Source organism: Microcaecilia unicolor, chromosome 10, assembly GCF_901765095.1.
Source record: "Microcaecilia unicolor chromosome 10, aMicUni1.1, whole genome shotgun sequence".
NCBI classification, from domain to species: Eukaryota; Metazoa; Chordata; class Amphibia; order Gymnophiona; family Siphonopidae; genus Microcaecilia; species Microcaecilia unicolor.
In genome coordinates this window covers 219,511,327-219,531,278 of record NC_044040.1, presented here as the reverse complement: position 1 = coordinate 219,531,278, position 19,952 = coordinate 219,511,327, and the positions used below count along the sequence as shown (strand labels likewise).

At 45.7% G+C, this 19,952-nt stretch overlaps 1 protein-coding gene across 4 annotated transcripts in view; it reads right to left on the bottom strand.

The window, feature by feature from the left end:
- VWA5B2 (von Willebrand factor A domain containing 5B2) overlaps positions 1-19,952 on the bottom strand; it is a 111,235-nt gene that overhangs the window by 65,913 nt on the left and 25,370 nt on the right. For 3 of the 4 annotated variants that reach the window (XM_030216390.1, XM_030216392.1, XM_030216391.1), the window contains exons 3-6: positions 9,465-9,626; positions 7,754-7,985; positions 5,580-5,749; positions 2,107-2,238 (exon numbers count right to left, since the gene is read on the bottom strand). In XM_030216390.1, the coding sequence (XP_030072250.1) occupies positions 2,107-2,238; positions 5,580-5,749; positions 7,754-7,985; positions 9,465-9,626 (696 nt within the window). The remainder of the gene's footprint in view (positions 1-2,106; positions 2,239-5,579; positions 5,750-7,753; positions 7,986-9,464; positions 9,627-19,952) is intronic. The other variant, XM_030216393.1, reaches the window with a different exon arrangement.

The following is a 19,952-nucleotide window of genomic DNA, read 5'->3' as shown; positions in this document are numbered from 1 at the left end:
CACAATCCTCCTCCACCAGGCACCCAACAGTGACCACCTCTCTCTCTATGATCCTCCACAACAGGCAGTGATCCTGTATTAAGGCTTCTGAAGTCTGCCTTACTGACCCCGCAAGCAGAATAAGTTCAACAAATATTCATGAGATAAATTTCCAGATACTGGGTTAACATTCATATTCTTTCTGAATATCCTGAAAGCCCATCTCAGCAGGACAGATTTGGAAAGCCCCGTGCTATTCTCTCCTCTGATTCCAAGACAAGTGCTTTCTTACCCTATTCTTAAGAATATAAAAATTGTCATACTGGGTAAGACCACACAGTGGCCAAGCCAGGTCACAAGTACCCGGCAGAATCCCCCAAAATAACAAGATTCCATGCTGTCACACCAGAGGGATAAGCAATGCCTTTCCCAAGTCTACCTTAGTCATGGTTTTCCTCCAGGAATGTGTCCAAACATGTTTTAAACCCAGCTATGCTAACTGCTTTTTCACATCCTCTGGCAATGAATTCCAGAGCTTAGCTATGCGTTGAGTGAATAAATATTTTCTCTTATTTATTTTAAAATCATTACTATGTAACTTCATGACTCAGACAATCAGCTTGCGTTTAGCAGGTCCACTCCACTCCGGATTTTATAGACTTCTATCATTAAAGCTGAAGAGCCCTGACTTCTCCAGCCTTTCCTCATAGGACAGTCATTTGCTCATCCTTCTCTGTACCTTTCCTAATTCTGCTATATATATGTTTTGAGATGTGGTGACCAGAACTGTACACAATACCCAAGGGGAGGTTGCACCACGGAGAAATACAGAAGAAATTATAATATTCCTTTTTGATTTCCTATTCCTTTGCTAATAATTCCTAACATTTTGTTTGCTTGTTTGGCCACCACTGCACACCGAGCAAAAGGATTTCAAAGGATTTTCCACAATGACACCTAGATGTTTATGTTCATTCTACACTTGATATACCGCCATAGACAAAGCAGTTTTACTTATACTGTTTTTGCAGGTACTTTTCTGTGCTTAATGGATTCACAATCTAAGGTTATTTAAGGTGGTTTAAGTTTGGCTTTTTGATTTTTAAGATCTGCAATGGCCTCAGGGGCGTAAGTGGAATCCGGCGGTAGGGGGGGCCAGAGCCAGAGAGAGGGGGCACATTTTTGCCTTCCCCCCCGCCGCCTCCGCCTCTGCCTCTCTCCACCCCCACCCCCGCCGTCAACCCTCCCCCGCTACTTACCTTTGCTGGCGGGGGGCCCCAACCCCCGCCAGCCGAGGTCCGACCCGAAGTCTTCATATTTCGTTTTCCTCCGACTCCTCCGTGGCCATGCTGTAAGTAACGCTGCTGATTCGTTGAATCCAGTTTGGAGTCTGACGTCGCAGCACGTTGTATGCGCATACAACGTGCTGCGACGTCAGACTCCAAACTGGATTCAACGAATCAGCAGCGTTACTTACAGCATGGCCACGGAGGAGTCGGAGGAAAACGAAATATGAAGACTTCGGGTCGGACCTCGGCTGGCGGGGGTTGGGGCCCCCCGCCAGCAAAAGTAAGCAGCGGGGGAGGGTTGACGGCGGGGAGGGGGGCCAGGGCGAAATCTGCGGGGGCCCAGGCCCCTGTGGCCCTATGCAGATACGCCCCTGGGCCTAATTCCATAATACACCTTATATGATCTTCCTTTCTGGGTGATAAGACTTTTGTAACTGGTTTATTTTGTCTACTTTCATATGTGAAAAGACCAGTGGCGTTCCTAGGGGGGGTGGTGGGTGCGGTCTGCCCCTGGTGCACGCCGCTGGGGGGGTGCCACGCACGCCTGTCCTCCGTTCATTCCATGCTTCTTCTCTGCCCCGGAACAGGTTACTTCCTGTTCTGGGGCAGAGAAGAAGCGTGGAACAAACGGAGGACAGGCGCGCGCAGCACCCCCCCAGCGGCGTGCACCCGGGGGGGGGGTTCTTTCGCAGGGGGTGTCCTTTCGCCAGGGGGGCCGCGCTGCATTCCGGGGGGGGGCGCTGCACCTGGGGGGCGGGGCGATCCGCCCTGGGTGTCAGCACCCCCTAGGAACGCCACTGGAAAAGACAAATGAATTCCAACTATGGACATCACATACCACTGGGGTATAGGATGATCTCCAGCTTCCGGTCACAGCGATGCCCCTCTGCCAGAGTAATGCAGATGATGGAAGCAGAGCTGGCAAAAGGACTGGCATCAGCACGCAGGGCGTGAGTGGGACTTTCCAAACCTACAGAAAAAAACCAAAAAAATACCTAAGTTAGACACTTACTCTGCCTCCATCAGCTTGTCCCTGTGCTAATATCATAATCAAGGTCTAAGATATAAAGGAGTTTAACTTCTCTCATGAATTTTGTAAAGGCAAGTCTGTCATAGTTGTGGGTGGGAACGGAGGGGGACCACTCCCACCTGTGCCCACTACAACCACCAATGGAAACCCCTGGCTAAGTTCCAGTGTGTTGGGGGTGTGGTGTGTGGGGGGGGAAGGTTTTTATGCCCATGGGGCGAGGTTTGTGACTTCAGAAGTGGGTTAGATCGGGAGTATCAGGGGATGTGGGATGTGAATTCGGAGAGAGGGGTGCACTGCCACAGCAATTCTTTATTATTATTATTTTTTATTTGCATTTAATATTCAAAAAATAATCAGAAAAAAAGATAGATAAAGAAAAGCAACATTCTATCTTAAAGAAAAATTTACAACTTTTAGACCGCAACTTAAAGACAAGATACAAGGAAATAATTCTGAATTAAATTCACAGGTAACAAAAACAAAGAGCAGGGGAATGGGGAATACCCTCCGTCAGAGACCTCAGCACTTAACATTCTATTGGGCAACCTGGGCTGAATTATCACTACTTTCTTTAGCAATTAGTAAATCTACCAATTTTTTGGGCTGCATAAATATATAATTAACAGAGTCCAGAGAGATTATACAACGACATGGAAAAATTACTTTTAAAGTACCCCCTAAAGCAAGGGTTATAGCTTTTAACTTCAAAAACTCTCGACGACGAGCTTGAATCTCTCTGGTTAAATCAGGAAAAATGCGAACAGTTCTTTATTTTTTTAATGATTTTTCAGTGGAGCCTCAGCACATTACATGGAGTGGCAGATAGCGCGAAGGCTCCTGTGCTTTCTGCCACTGCATTTAAGGTGGTGCCTGTGCACTATCTGATCTGTCTAGAAGATTCAGGACATACGCTGGGCCACACCCCCTGCATCTACTATATATTAATTTGTCTTGTTGATAAGAAAAACCCTTCCACACCTTAGTAAGAGGGCCCCTAAAAGAAGATTCAAGACACCAATCACCAAGAAAAGGTCTTAGAAAATCTTCAGCAAATTACGATAGATACAATAAGAACATAAGTGTTACCATAATGGGATAGACCGAAGGTCCATCAAGCCCAGTAACCTATTCCCAACAGTGGTCAATCGAGGTCAGAAGTACCCGGCAAGATCCCAAAAGAGTACAATACATTTTATGCTGCTTATCCCAGAAATAAGCATTGGATTATCCCCAAGTCCATCTTAATAATGGCTTATGGCCTTTTCTTTTAGGAAGCTATCTAAACCTTTTTTAAACCCTGCTAGCCTAACTTCTTTTACTACATTCTCTGGCAACAAATTCCAGAATTTAATTACACATTGAGTGAAGAAATATTTTCTCTGATTCGTTTTCAATTTACTACTTTCTAGCTTCATTGCATGTCCCCTAGTCCTAGTATTTTTGGAAAGAGTAAACAAGCGATTCATGTCTACCCATTCCACTCCACTCATAATTTTATAGACCTCTATCATATTTCCCCTCAGCCGCCTTTTCTCCAAGCTGAAGAGCCCTAGACACTTTAGCCTTTCCTTGTAGGGAAGTTGTCCCATCCCCTATATAATTTTTGTCACCCTTCTCTGTACCTTTTCTAATTTCACTATATCTTTTTTGAGGTGCGGTGACCAAAATTGCACACAATATTCGAGATGCAGTCACACCATGGAGCGATATTATAACATCCTCATTTTTGTTTTCCATTCCTTTCCTAATAATTCCTAATATTCTCTTTGCTTTCTTAGCAGCTGCTGCACACTGAGCAGAGGGTTTCAACATATTGTCAACGATGACACCTAGATCCCTTTCCTGGTTGGTGACTCCTAATGTGGAACCTTGCACCATGTAACTATGGTTCAGGTTCCTCTTTCCCACATGCGTCACTTTGCACTTGCTCACATTAAATGTCATCTGCCATTTGGATGCCCAGTCTCCCAATCTCGTAAGGTCCTCTTGTAATTTTTCACAATCCTCTCGCGATTTAACAACTTTGAATAACTTTGTGTCGTTAGCAAATTTAATTACCTCACTAGTTACTCTTATCTCTAGGTCATTTATAAATATGTTACAAAGCAGTGGCCCCAGCACAGACCCCTGGGGAACTCCACTAACTATCCTTCTCCATTGAGAATACTGACCATTTAACCCTACTCTCTGTTTTCTATCTTTTAACCAGTATTTAATCCACAATAGAACACTACCACCTATCCTGTGACTCTCCAATTTCCTCTGAAGTTTTTCATGAGGTGCTTTGTCAAATGCCTTTTGAAAATCCAGATACACAATATCAACCGGCTCACCTTTATCCACAAGTTTGTTCACCCCTTCAAAGAAATGTAGCAGATTGGTGAGGCAAGATTTCCCTTCACTAAATCCATGTTGGCTTTGTCTCATTAATCCATGCTTATGTATATACTCTGTAATTTTGTTCTTTATAATAGTCTCTACCATTTTGCCCGGCACCAATGTCAGGCTCACTGGTTTATAATTTCCTGGATCACCTCTGGAACCGTGATTTGCTAGCTGTTCTCAGCATCAGAAGAACCAGACACTACTAGGGAGCTAATCACAGATGCAATGTTTTTCCTCTAAGAAAGACAAACGACGAGGCTCGTAAAAAATACATCTATGCCCCTGATATTTAATTACACATTTACATAGAAAGTGCAGAAAAAAATAAAGAACCAATTTGCAAAACACCTGTATCAAGCAATCAACATTGTTTCCTCCTCTTCCGTATGGTTTTAGACACATCTGGATACATCACTAGATTTACAGCGATGATAAGAAGCGACAAATACTCACTACCACAAAGGTCTTTTTAAAGACCACTGCCATTCAGAATGTACACACCGAGGATCTGGTTTTTTTCATAAACAGACGACGAGGACTATAGTTGAGTTCCATCTGAACTCAGTTTTCAGCGGGTGTTCCTTTTTTTAAATAATCCAAATCGAATGATCCCTGACACAGGCGCTTGGTGCCGAAACACGGCACATGTCGGGTCAATGGTTCAAGTTTTTTTTATATACAAAGATACGTGGTGTGCTAATTAAAGGTTTTGTCCCGCTTATGTAGGCTGCTGGTACTTCTTTTTTTCCCTGAGCTTCTTCTGGATCCACCTGGTTTTAGGAAAGCTGTGAACGTGCCCCCTTCCCCTCTCCCATCAGTCACTGCCTGTCACTAGGATACATTTCCAAGCAAGCTTCTATCTCTTCCAAGAACGACTAGTGTCGTAGTCTTCATACCTGCCAGCAGACAGGGTCCTTTCACCAACATCTCGAAGCTGAACTCATAACTGTAGGGGTTGTAAGGTTGCTCTGTGAATGCTGCTGTGATGGTGCAGGGCACTAGTGAGACTAGTGAGGGAGTGGCCTTCAGGTTTCCCCCTCCTCCTCCTCCGAAACAGCTGGTGGGGCTGAAAGAGAACCAAGATCATAATATAGCAAAAAGTGATTGCACAGCAGGAGAACTTGGGGCTTGCAGGATCTGCAGCTCCACACATCATGTCGATAGAAAGGTTTTTGCACATATCCTCGTATCTCCCTCAACTGAGTCTTGACCCTGTCCCTTTCCCCCATCATAGCCGGTGTTAACAGGGATGTGCAACTTGTTAAACAGCCACAAAGAATGCTTCTGTTGGAAAGAGCACCTGCCAGGGTGTTCAAGCAGCAGATATCACAATATTGTGGAGGAGGGGCAGGGATTCCAACTTCACTCTTTGAATTGAAAGAGAAGAAAATCTCAACCCTCTCTAGCAACTCATGGTGCCACCAGGACTATGACTGGTTCTGGCCATACCCATAAAAAATGCCCTTCCCCACTCCCTTTAAACAGTGCTCCTTCTTACTTCCCACTGGAGATAGTATTCCTTCTGCTGGACTTGCATCTACTTAGTGATACTTTACAAATCTCTAATTCAACCAACCAGAGGAGGCTATCAAAACAATACAGAGCCTGGGTGGTCAGACTAAGGCACCTCTGTCTGTGTTGAGCCTGGGTGGTCAGACTAAGGGACCTCTGTCTGTGTAGAGCCTGGGTGGTCAGACTAAGGCACTTCTGTCTGTGTTGAGCCTGCGTGGTCAGACTAAGGGACCTCTGTCTGTGTTGAGCCTGGATGGTCAGACTAAGGGACCTCTGTCTGTGTAGAGCCTGGATGGTCAGACTAAGGGACCTCTGTCTGTGTAGAGCCTGGATGGTCAGACTAAGGGACCTCTGTCTGTGTTGAGCCTGAGTGGTAGGACTAAGAGAGAACTAGGAAGACGACTTCTATTGTTGAGTTGTAATTGTTTATTTCTACTTTGAGAAACTTTACTGGACTATGCAAGGGATTGTAAATAATAGCTGGAGACATTTTCATTGTTGGATATCCAAGTTGTAGTAAACCCTTCACAGTTTCAAGCAACCCTTACTTCCTGTGTGGACTCTTTTACTGAGAGAAGTGTGAGGAGCAATTGGATTTTGTGCCACTCAGCCTTCTAGTTCTGCCCTCAACCAGTTCAAACAAAAACCATATTTGTGTAGCTTGCCTGATGTTCTATCCAAACGAGGATTAACATACGTATACTGGAGAGGAGGCAGGGCTGATGTTAGGGGCAAGACCCTGACATGGGCTTGAACCTGAGTCGGCCTGGTAGGTCAGGACAGGACCTACCAGCAGTGGCCTAGTGGTTAGAGCATCCAGAGGTGGCCGGTTCAAATCCCACTGCTGCTCCTTGTGATCTTGGGCAAAGTCACTTAACCCTCCATTGCCTCAGGTACAAACTTAGATTGTGAGCCCTCCTGGGACAGAGAAATATCCAGAATACCTGAATGTAACTCACCTTGAGATACTACTGAAAAAGGTGTGAGCAAAATCTAAATAAATAAACACAGCTGCAGTTATCCAGTTCCAGGAAGGAGAACCTTTTGCTAGTTATGGTATAAAATTTATATCCCTAAGCAGAACGGCATTGAATAGAATTGTCAGAAATCCAGGACTGGCCTGAAATCTCCATCCTGGAACTGGGTAAGTAGCAGCTGTGTATCCACGAGTGCTGTTCTATAAATGGTGCTGTTTACGGAATGGCCCCAGGAACCGTGGCTACTTTTAGGTGCAACCATTTACACTAATAAAGCCCTGGTGTAATTCTTCACACCTAAATTACATGTGCATCCCCTTTATTCTATAACAACGTGCACAAATTGCGGGAACACACTTGATCCACCCATGACCTACCCATGGCCCCACCTCTTTTGGATCCAGAAACGTAAATTTGAATTAATGCTCATTAGCACCAATGCTTGATTGTTAGCATTCAATTATCGATGTAATTGGCTCATTATACAATTAAATTGGACTCACGTCCAAATTTGCATGCCTGATTATTAGTGACTTTTATAGAATTTGGGGGTGTACATTCCATAAATCTGAGAAAATCACCATATGCACAACCTGTCGTCACATGAACTGTCTCCAGGTTCGCAAGCAAGCTGTGAGCTGGGCACAAGAGGCATAAGGACTGAGGGCAGCGTGATGTGTATGGCTCCACTGGGGAGAGTGGGTAGCTCCTGGCAGCTGCTCAAGGTGATAATCAAGACCTCTGAAGGAGCCACAATCCCCGTAGAGACAACAAACGTTGATCTTTGCAAATCTTCATCCAAAATCAGGTGACCTGGAGAGAAAGAGCTCAGAATGGAATTAGACAGCAAGGACAAGAGCTGGCAAGAGTGAATCTTTCCAAAAGTTTATTATTTATTAATTTGATTTACCGCCTCATTCACGCACGAGTCAATGCAGTTTACATATTAACAAATCTAAGAAATGGAATATAGCAAACACTCATAAAATAGTTCAAACCATGTATGCAAACTTGGACTGCAAAGTTCTTTAAACAAAAGTGTTGCTTCAGTTACCGCGCAGAGAGCTGCAGACAAGATTTGTTACCAACCATATGAAATCTGAACAAAAAAAATCAGATAACGCACAGTCTGAAGCACCAGGGAAAGGAGCCTCAATCACACAGAGAGGTTGGTGCACTAGTGCCAGGGAGAAGAGCCTCAGTCACACACAGAGGTTGGTGCACTAGTGCCAGGGAGAGGAGCCTCAATCACACAGAGAGGCTGGTGCATTAGTGCCAGGGAGAAGAGCCTCAATCACACAGAGTGGTTGGTGCACTAGTGCCAGGGAGAGGAGCCTCAGTCACACACAGAGGTTGGTGCACTAGTGCCAGGGAGAAGAGCCTCAATCACACAGAGAGGTTGGTGCACTAGTGCCAGGGAGAGGAGCCTCAGTCACACACAGAGGTTGGTGCACAAGTGCCAGGGAGAGGAGCCTCAATCACACAGAGAGGCTGGTGCACTAGTGCCAGGGAGAAGAGCCTCAATCACACAGAGAGGTTGGTGCACTAGTGCCAGGGAAAGGAGCCTCAGTCACACACAGATGTTGGTGCACTAGTGTCAGGAAGAGGAGCCTCAGTCACACACAGAGGTTGGTGCACTAGTGCCAGGGAGAAGAGCCTCAGTCACACACAAAGGTTGGTGCACTAGTGCCAGGGAGAGGAACCTCAATCACACAGAGAGGCTGGTGCACTAGTGCCAGGGAGAAGAGCCTCAATCACACAGAGAGGTTGGTGCACTAGTGCCAGGGAAAGGAGCCTTAGTCACACACAGAGGTTGGTGCACTAGTGCCAGGGAGAAAGCCTCAATCACACACAGAGGTTGGTGCACTAGTGCCAGGGAAAGGAGCCTCAGTCACACACAGAGGGTTGGTGCACTAGTGCCAGGGAAAGGAGCCTCAGTCACACACAGAGGGTTGGTGCTCTAGTGCCAGGCAGAGGAGCCTCAATCACACAGAGAGGCTGGTGCACTAGTGCCAGGGAGAAGAGCCTCAATCACACAGAGAGGTTGGTGCACTAGTGCCAGGGAAAGGAGCCTTAGTCACACACAGAGGTTGGTGCACTAGTGCCAGGGAAAGGAGCCTCAGTCACACATAGAGGGTTGGTGCACTAGTGCTAGGGTGAGGAGCCTCAGTCACAGAATGGCAGATGCTGGACGTGGCTCCAAAGTAATTCTTTGTACTTTCCAATAACATTCCTTAGAGGTCCCAATATTATGATTGTATTAGAGAGCAGGGGGAAATCAGATGACGTTACCATTGGTGCACTGAAATGCCAGACTGGAAGCAGTTGTACAGCTGACACAGTAGTCCTCAGTCCTGGCCCGATTCTGGATTTGAACCGAGATGGTTTGGCCCAGAGTCACAGCCTCGAAACTCACCACTACCTCAGATTCTGCCAATGGATAGATAAAAACACCTGCCAGGAAGCAGACAGCAAGAGTCCATCAGTGGCTTATAGACACTCCACACTCCTGTGCCTCGGGTCCTATGTGAGGGGCCGACACTAAAAGCATTTCACATGTACATGCATGTTTACCCGTGTAAAAATAAAGTTTGACTACTGTCTCTTTCTGTGAAGATAAAAAGGACACATATCACCACTAAAAAAAAACCAAAAAGGAGGGTGACAGGTCAGGGAGTCAGGATACGAACAGAGAATTCATTGTCAAACCATTGTTCATTAAGTATAAGGTCAAATAATGTTAAATCAATAAACTTTAATTTTTAAATAAAGTGAATAGAGTTCAACATGTCAGGCTTAAATATTTCAAAAATAAGCCTTTTGACACAATTACATTATTAGTCTATGTCTAAGTGCAACATTGTTATCTTATTCAACGTGATTCAACATAATCGTATCTTCAGAAGTAAAACTTTCCTCACCAATTCTTGTTATTCAGACACATCTTCAAAACATTTATCAGACTTATCTTAGAAGAATTCCCTCTTCGACATGATCATGTTTCGATGTGCTACATCAGGAAGTTGGGAATTCATATGTTTCAGCATCTATTCATTTCCACCAAAAGTCTAAAAGAAAAATGGCGACATCATGTCTAATGTGATCTCAATACATCACTGTTCACAATATACAAATCAAACAATTGCTATAAAGACATGCGTTCAATCGCACAATTTAGACCATCCGGACGTACGGTATTCAATTTGTAACTCCACCACTGCTCTTTATAATTCAAACTTTGGTACCATTCCCAAATGGTATACGCAGGTATATGATCAATAACCCTCCACCAAAGACTAATCACATCATGATGGAACTGCAACCAATGATCAACTTTGGTTGTCAGTCCAAATCCTGCTTTTATGTTCAGTTAGTCGTAATTTCATATTTCTGCTAGTTCACCCCAATATGTTTACATTCATATTCCGCTTTACCCAAAGCGGGTAACAATTGCACATACATAATATCAGTAAAAACAAAAGGCAGATCAGAGAACAAAACTGTTAGGAACACAGACAAACGACCTTAAATAAATCAATCAAAACAAATCGTCAAAAAAATATGCCTCATTCCTTCAGGAAATCTCTTAAAAACCACTGAGTCTTCAGGAATGTTTTTAACTGTTGAGGATTATCACACAATCTCAGATGGCCAAGCAGACTATCCCACAGTATATAGGTTCAGCAACTGAAAAGGCACATGTCCTAGTTTTGGCATAACGATATGGCATAATTGCCTTAATTTCTCAGATCTCTGTGATCGTTTTTGGATAATACAGCTTTACAATCTTACTAAAATATGTGTGATTGAAAGGATGTCTTTACAAAATACTGAGAACTTCAATAGGGGGGGTCCAAAGCCTGGTATCATCAAGAAGATTTTAGGTACATAGGAAGATGGGGCAAAAGACTATATCATAACGATGGGCTGTACCTGAGTGTGGAAGGAAAAAGAATCCTTGGTGAGAAATTCAGATAATAAGCTAGAAGGCAGGGGTGGCATATGAAAGAAGGTCACTTCCAGTGGTCACCCCCAGAAAAAGACAAGGGCCCCCAGCTGTTCTAAAGTACACTGGAAAAATACCACCACAACAGCATGGCGAAGGAATTCCCTAATGGCAAACAAATTTAGGTGTGTTGTTAGCATTGAGCATTAGGGCCCAGTGTGGGAGAACTGTGTCTGGCCATGCGCTCAAGAGCTGTGAGTAAAGCACAGCTCGAGTGCATGCCCAGAAAGCACTAGCTCCGGTGGTCCGATGGACCCCAAACCCCTCAATACCTAATGCCATGGTGGTCCAGTGGGACCCTAGACCCTCTACCCTCCAATAGCTAAGGCCCTGTTGGTCCAGTGGGACCCCGGGACCCCCACCCACCCCCAATAGCTAAGGCCCTGATGGTCCAGTGGGACCCTAGACCTTCTACCCCCCAATAGCTAAGGCCCTGTTGGTCCAGTGGGACCCCAGGCCCCCAACCACCCCAATAGCTAAGGCCCTGGTGGTCCAGTGGGACCTCTTGCAAGAACCTTCCTGGAGAAAACCCCCCGGTGGCTCCCCCGACTCCCTCATACCTTCGAGGCTGGAGGAGGAGCCTGAAGAAAGAGGAGGGAAGGAGTCCAACTCCCTCCTCCTGGGCACTTCATCAAAATGACAGCACCAAGCCCTGCCCAGTGCATCCTGGGATGCATGGGGTGGGGGCCTAACTACCATATGTGGGAGTTTGTATTGTAGTTAGGCCCTGCAGAATACACTGGGCAGGGCTGGGCGCCGTCATTTTGATGACATGCCCAGAAGGAGAAAGTAGGACTCCCTCCTTCCTCCTTCTTAGCTGTTGGGGGTGGGGGGGTCTGGGGTCCCACTGTTCCACCAGGGTCTTAGCTATTGGTGAGTGGAGGGGGTCTGGGGTCCACCGGACCACCAGGGCTAAGACAGAGCTGCACCTGTACTAGACATGTCATCTCCTCCCCAAGGCTTGGCCTGCACAACCCTAATGCCAGTTCCGAGATGGTGTAGGGTTTGTTGTGGGAGGAGCACCCTTGTTTGGTGCGCTGCCCACTGAGCATTGGGAAGGAATACTTGATGACCTCTTTAGAATGCATTTGCATGCTCATTGCACTCAGAGCCAGCAAACTCGTTATTTCACATGCTCACCGGCTCTTGAGCATTCGGCAGCAGGAAATGCAGGCGCTAGTCTGGCATTAATGGCCTCGGCCTCTAGCACCCACATTTGCCTTTGAACATTGGGTCAAAGATGTGACAGTAGTAAAGAAAGCAATGTAAACAACAATGTTAGCAAATCACTTCTTATCAACACAGTAGGAAATGAAACTAAACAAAATGTTTTCTTTTTTTTTTTTTCTTTTCTATCCTATCATGAAATTGGAGTTCTTTTCTGTTATTGTATGTTTTTTTAAATCATTTATATCTACTTCGCCCTGATGGATTTGTTTCCTTGGGCAGTTAATCAAATGTAATAAACCTGAACAAAAAACTAAACAGAAGATGAGACTGCCACTGAAATGTAGCTGGAAAGCGATGACCGTAAATGCATGCAGTCTGTAAGATTTATCATGAGCCCTTGGGCCTAGACCGAGTCCTAGGGCAGACCAAGGTCATGTTATACAGTAACAACGGGCTATGAAGCCCAGCACACTCAGGGAGACCAGCGAGCACCACCAGAAAGGGAAATAGACTGCTCATACGGGCCGTAAGGCCAAACTGGAACCCAATCACACACAGGGGAAGGGAAAAGAACAGTGAGAAGTCCTGGAAGGGACTGGCACTCAGGCCGCGCACACAGCGCTACACAGACACCAATGAAAGGTCACCAGACCAAACACACAGATACAGACAATAACCAGAATAAGGGAACTCATGCAGAGAGGAAACCCTATTGGTGCCACACAGCTAAACCAAGGAGTGACCTACACAGGATCCAAACAAAAGACAATGAAAGCAACACAGCAAGATAAGGAGCAGGTAAGGGTAAGGCAGACTACAGAGAGAGACTTCTTCTAGTTATACAGCTCAGACTAGGAGCAGTGCTCACAAGAACCAAGCAACAGATACAGCAGGTAAAGGGTTAATAGGGAAATCCAATCAAAGGAAGTAAGCTCTTACCACGGACTCAGGTAGCACACACAGCAGGGAAGGGAAAGGCAAGGAACACAGTGAAGCAACAAACCCCGAGTAGCTGAACATAGCTGCACAGCAGTAAAGTAATCAGAGAAGAAGCTGGCTGCTACAGACTCACAGAACAATCACAGACAAAGGGAATAATTGCAACCAAACAACAGAGAATTCACCCTGTGCCACAGGCACAGACTAAACAGAAACAAGGTAAGCTCACAGCTGAAGGAGATAACGCTATGGCATCCTATGCAGGCAGAGGTATGTTTAAATAGGGTCTGGCATCTGACGTCAGCTGCCTCAGATGTCAGCCCAATCCCTGACATGGCCAATCAGGAGCGAGACCCAGTCACTACCCTGCCTGTCCCAGTAGGATAACAACACAGTCTAAGCAACAAAGTTTATGATCTGCAAGTTCTGATGTTAGAGGCAGACTTAGATATTGTTATCACAGAGACATGGTTCGATGATTCCCATGAGTAAAATGCAAACATACCAGGCTATAAATCTATTTAGGAAGGATAAAGTGGTCAAAAAGGTGGCGGAGTAGCTCTGTATGTGAGAAATAATATCAAAGCGACTGAAACACAAAGGGCTTGGGGAAAGAAAGAAGCAATATAGATCACCTTGAAATGATGGAACCTCTGTCCACACTGGTGTTGTCTACAGCCCTCTGAAACAATCAGAGGAGCTAGATAAAGATCTGGTTACGAGAGCCAAAAGTTGGTAAAGAAAGGGGAGGTGCTGTTGCTGGGAGAATTCAACCTGCAGTATGCAGATTGGAAAGTTCCATCTGCGAAATTAGGAAAAGGTAGAGAGATCATGGATGCCCTTCAAAGTGCTCTGCTCAGACAAATGGTGACAGAACCCACAACGGAAGGAGCGACACTGGATCTGGTGCTCACAAACAGGGAATGTGTCTCTAATGTCTGAGTGGGTGCCCATCTGGGCAGTAGTGATCATCAAATGGTTTGGTTTGACATAACAGCTAAAGTGGAGGGCAGCCACTCAAAACTCAAAGTCCTGGATTTCAGACATGCTGACTTTAGTAAAATGGGGGAGTATCTGAAGAAAGAGCTGATTGGATGGGAGGACATATGAGAAGTGGAAAGGCAGTGGTCAAGACTGAAAGGCTATAAATATGACTACTGCCCTTTACATGATGAGAGTAAATGAAAACAAGAGAAACAGAAAACCGATATGGTTCTCCAAGCAAGTGGCTGAGAAAATAAAGGCAAAACAGTTGTCATTCATGAGGAACATAGAGAGTAATACCGGATGAAACTGAAAGAAGCCAAGAGAGATATACGTCTAGCGAAAGCGGAAGAACAAATGGCTAGAAATGTAAGAAGGGGAGACAATAATTTTTTTCAGGCATATTAGTGAAAGGAGGAAGGGTAAAAGTGGAATTGTGACTGAAAGACGACGTGAACCACTACGTGGAGAATGAGGAGGAAAAAGCAAACATGCCAAACAAATATTTCTGTTCTGTATTCATGGAAGAAAATCCTGGAGAAGGACCACAATTTTTTTTTGTTACATTTGTACCCCGTGCTTTCCCACTCATGGCAGGCTCAATGCAACTTACATGGGGCAATGGAGGGTTAAGTGACTTGCCCAGAGTCACAAGGAGTTGCCTGTGCCTGAAGTGGGAATCGAACTCAGTTCCTCAGGACCAAAGTCCACCACCCTAACCACTAGGCCACTCCTCAGCTCACTGGCAAAGGTACATATGAGAATGGAATGGATATAGCACCATTCACAAAGGAAGTGTTTATGAACAACTTGAAAATTTGAAGGTGGATAAAGCAATGGGACTGGACGCGATCCATCCCAGGATACTGAGGGAGCCAGTGGCGTTCCGTGCTTGGCTGACACCCGGGGCGGATCGCCGCTGCGCGCACCCCCCCCCCCCCAGGTGCAGTGCAACACGGCGCCCCCCACCCTCGGCATGGCACGGCGCCCCCCCCCCGGCGCAGCGCCTCTCACTCTCCCCCCCCCGACAGTCCCCACCTGCCTACCAGCTGAGCTCCATGCACCCGCACCTCGAATCTGCAGCGCTGCTGACTGTAAAAGAAGAAAACCGTCTCGTCGTTGGCCCTTCACTCACTGAGTCCCGCCTTCTGATGTAACTTCCTATTTCCTCGAGGGCGGGACACAGTGAGTGAAGGGCCAATGATGAGACGGTTTTCTTTTTTTTCAATTTTTGATTTTTATTAAACAGTCAAAATAGCAACAGTTTGAGTCCGCAGACTCCAATTCTATCCATCAATCCAACTTAAACAACACATTACATCCTTGCATTTTCTCCCGTACATCAATCCCCTTGTATCCTCCCCCTCCCTTTACCCACCCCCCTACCTCCCCCCAACCTCCCCCCCTTTCCCCACTCCTCAGTTTTCTACAGTCCATATTCCTATACTCTTCCCATTACTCCATCCAAATGTATCCATTCCTCTGCTGTAGGGCGATATCGCCATCTGCGCCTATCTGTTAATTTCTCCATTGTGATCACCACTTTAAGTCTCTCTATCCAATCCTGCCCCACCGGGCCCTTTGTCTGTTTCCATTTCAAGGCTATAGTAGATTTTGCCGCAGCCAGACCCATTCTCTTAATACGGCATTGCCACTTCTTCCCTCCCTTGTTCCCCAAACCCAATAAACACCAGGTAGGATCGCACGGAAATAGTTGCCCCACCGCTTTAGTTAAAGAGTTCGTTACCTCCTCCCAATAGACTTTTATTACCGGGCAGTCCCACCATATGTGAATGAATGTGCCCTTCTCCCTCTCACACCGCCAGCAGAGATCAGATGAGTGGGGGTACATAGCTTTTACTTTATCCGGCGTATAGTACCAGCGACTTAATATTTTATATGCGTTTTCTTTGAGTAACACACATAAAGAAGCTTTTTTCACCTCAAGGCATACCTTCTTCCAATCTGCCTCACTAAGTACTTTATTGAGATCCCGCTCCCAGGTTTTCATATACGCTAATTTTACGAAGTCCCTACCCCTAATATGATCATACAATTTTGAAATCCCTTTCCCTCCCACGTCTTTCTCCCCCCATAAGTTTTCAAGTTTTTCACTTTCCTTTGGGCTTTCCTTTAACCACCTTTCTTTCAGAATATAATTTTTAATTTGGAGATATGCATATAGATCTGTGTCTGGCAAATCATACTCGTTTTGAAGTACTTCAAAGCTTTTAATGGTTCCTCCATCCATACATTCTCTAAACCGAATCAATCCTTTTTGGAACCAAGATTTGAATACCTTATTCTCCCCACCCCCTGGGAACCCCGGTTCTTGAGTGATCCAAGCATATGAGGATCGGTTCTGTGTACCCCTTAGCTTCTGTTTAAGTGTACCCCATAAAGTGAGTAGATGAGATACAAATGGATTTACTGACATACGCTTGTAATTGGTCTCTATAGTGGAACCCCACAACAGTGCATCCAGCCTCCCCTCCTGAACAAAAATCTGTTCTAACCGTGTCACATGAGAATAATCCACTTTACTCCACAACCCAATCTGTTTAAGTTGGGCTGCCCAGTAGTACCAAGTTATATTTGGCATACCCCGCCCTCCTTGTTCTACGGCCCTCCACATAACCTGCCTAGATAATCTCGCTGTTTGTCCCCCCCAAACAAACTGCCCCAACTCAGCTTGAATTTTTAATAGCTCCCCCTTTGGGATAGGAATTGGTAGCGTTTGAAATAGGAATAGCAACCTGGGAAGAATGTTCATCTTTACAACTGCTATTTTCCCCCACCATGACAGCCAACCTGTCCTCCATCTGTTTAGATCCCTCCTTATTTCTCTAATGAGTGGTGCATAATTCAGCTGGTACAAAATACTGAGGTCTCGAGGTATGTGGATTCCCAAATAACGAAAGCTAGTATCCACTATACGAAATGAGAAAGTCCTCCCCAATTGCTCCAGTTCTTGACTCGTTTCTGTTATCCCCATTAGTTCCGATTTATCAAAATTCACTCGGAACCCTGACAGCTTACCAAAGGAGTTCCCTTACAAGAACCGGTAATGTCATCTGCGGGGACCCCACATAGAATAGAATGTCATCAGCAAATAATGCCATTTTGTGCTCCCTACCCCCTATCCTAACCCCTTTAATATCCTTTAGCAACCGGATCCGCTGGGCTAATGGCTCTATTGATATAGCAACCAATAATGGGGAAAGGGGGCAACCCTGCCTGGTTCCCCTTCGAATACTAAATTGATCCGACCACCCCCCATTAACCTTAATACGTGCTACCGGATCCGCATATAGCCCCTTCACCCAACCTACAAAGGGCCTCCCCATTCCCTGCTCTAGCATAACCTCCCACAAATAGTCCCACTCCACCCTGTCGAATGCCTTCTCTGCGTCGACCGTTAGGAGGGTTAGCGAGTCCCCTCGCCTCTGTGCTCCCCAAGAAATATTTAAAGTGCGCCTTATATTGTCGGCTACCTGACGTTGTGCTATGAAGCCTGACTGGTCTTCATGTATAAGGGATGGCAATATCGATTTTAATCTATTTGCCATAATTTTGGCTAAGATTTTGATATTGATGTTTAACAGCGATATCGGGCGGTAAGACCCACAAACCGTCGGATCCCTCTCTGATTTTAACAATATTGATATTCCCGCTTCTTGCATACTAGGAGGTAAACCTTTTTCCATAAAGCAGGCATTTCCTATCCGCACTAACAAGGGTCCCAGCTCTTGTTGGAAAATTTTGTAATATTTAGCTGTGAACCCATCTAGCCCAGGAGATTTCCCCCCCGGTAATCCTCTTATAACTCCTAAAACCTCCTTCAAAGAAATCGGGGCTTCCAGCTCCCATCTTTGCTTGGCCGTGACCCGTTGCAATTCTAAATCTCGTAAAAAGTTTCGAGTCTCCTCCCTAGGAGCTACTGATTCTGAGGAATACAATTTTTTATAGTATTCCACAAACTGTTCTCTGATCTCCTCATCCTGGTGATACATTGTATCTTTTGGCCCTTTTATTTTTGTAATGGTATTTTTTATACTTCTCTCCCTGAGCCCCCTGGCCAACATGCTTCCCGCTTTATTACTAAACTCATAGAATTTCTGCTGCATTAAACTTCTGTGGAATTCCATCCGCTTCACCTGTATCTGTTGTAAAGCGGCTCTCCACTTTTTAAGCTCCTGTAGATGTAATGTTCCTCCCTCTCTTTGGTGTAAGGCTTCCATTCGAACTAGTTGCCTTCGAACCTCTAACTCATGGGCTTCCCTCTCCTTTTTCTTTTGTGCCCCCTTTTGTATAAGCTTGCCCCTTATAACTGCCTTCTTAGCATCCCACAGGATCCCCTCTGTGACTTCCCCGTTGTCATTTAAGGCCAAATAATCTTTTATGGATCCCCGGATTTCCTGGCAATCAGCCTCACTATCTAGAAGTGATTCATTAAGTCTCCATACTACTCCCATTCTTCTTTTCCCCACCCCCCGCATGGAAATCCATACCGGGGAATGGTCTGATGCATGCATACTTTCAATCTCTGCTTTATGAATTTCACCCCACCATGTTCTGCTGCACCAGATAGCATCGATTCTTGCGTACGTTCCCTGTGTGTGGGAGTAGTGAGTATATTGTTTTTGATTCAGATGCTGCAACCGCCACACATCTATCAGATCTAGTTCCCTCATCAATCTAAGTAGCAGCCTCCTAGGGTACCCTCCCCCTCCCGTCCTTCCTTTGGAATGGTCTATCTCCCCCACAGGGTAATTAAAATCTCCCCCCAATACTACCATCCCACCCACGAAAGGAATCAATTCTGCCCTAATCTTGTCATAAAACCTGCCTTGCCCGACATTGGGGGCATATATGTTAACTAGTGTGATTAGCTGATTGTTTATCCTACCCTTAATCGCCAGGCATCTACCATCATCCTCGCTATATTGGGCCTCGCAGGTGAATTGCAGATTTTCTTTCACATAGATTATCAGCCCTCCCGTTTTACTTCCCTTAGGGTCCGCTAATGCATAACCTTCTCCAAGACCCTTATTCAGGATTAATGATACATCACGTTTCCGAACATGGGTCTCCTGGAGCATTACAATGCCAGTTCATTCTGCGCAGTTCTTTGAAGATAATACTTCTCTTACCCGGACTGTTTAACCCATTAACGTTCCATGATCCCACCCTCAGCCCACCTCCCCCCCTCCCCCCCAATGCATTCCCCCCTCCATCCCCTTTTCCCCCCAAACCTCCCTTGCAACTGGCTTGCTCCTTTTCCTGCCAGTTTGCCCCTAAGGAAGTACGCCCTCCCCAGAATCAAGCTAAACAAGCCTTTAACTTTAAATTTAACTCTCCCCTTTTCAACCCTCCTTAAACATTTTCCCAAAACATTCACCAGTTTAAACATACAACAATTTTCCTTCTCTCACCCTCATCCCTCTGATCAATATGCAGTCCTCATCCCTCTGATCAATATGCAGTGATGAGACGTTTTTCTTCTTTTACAGTCAGCAGCGCTGCAGATTCGAGGTGCCAGGTGCACGGAGCTCAGCTGATAGGCAGGTGGGGACTGTCGGATGGGGGGGGAGTGAGAGGCGCTGCACCAGGGGGTCCAAGCCAGGGGGGCCGCCTTGGGGGTGGATGGAGCACCCCCCCACCCGTTGACACCCGGGGCG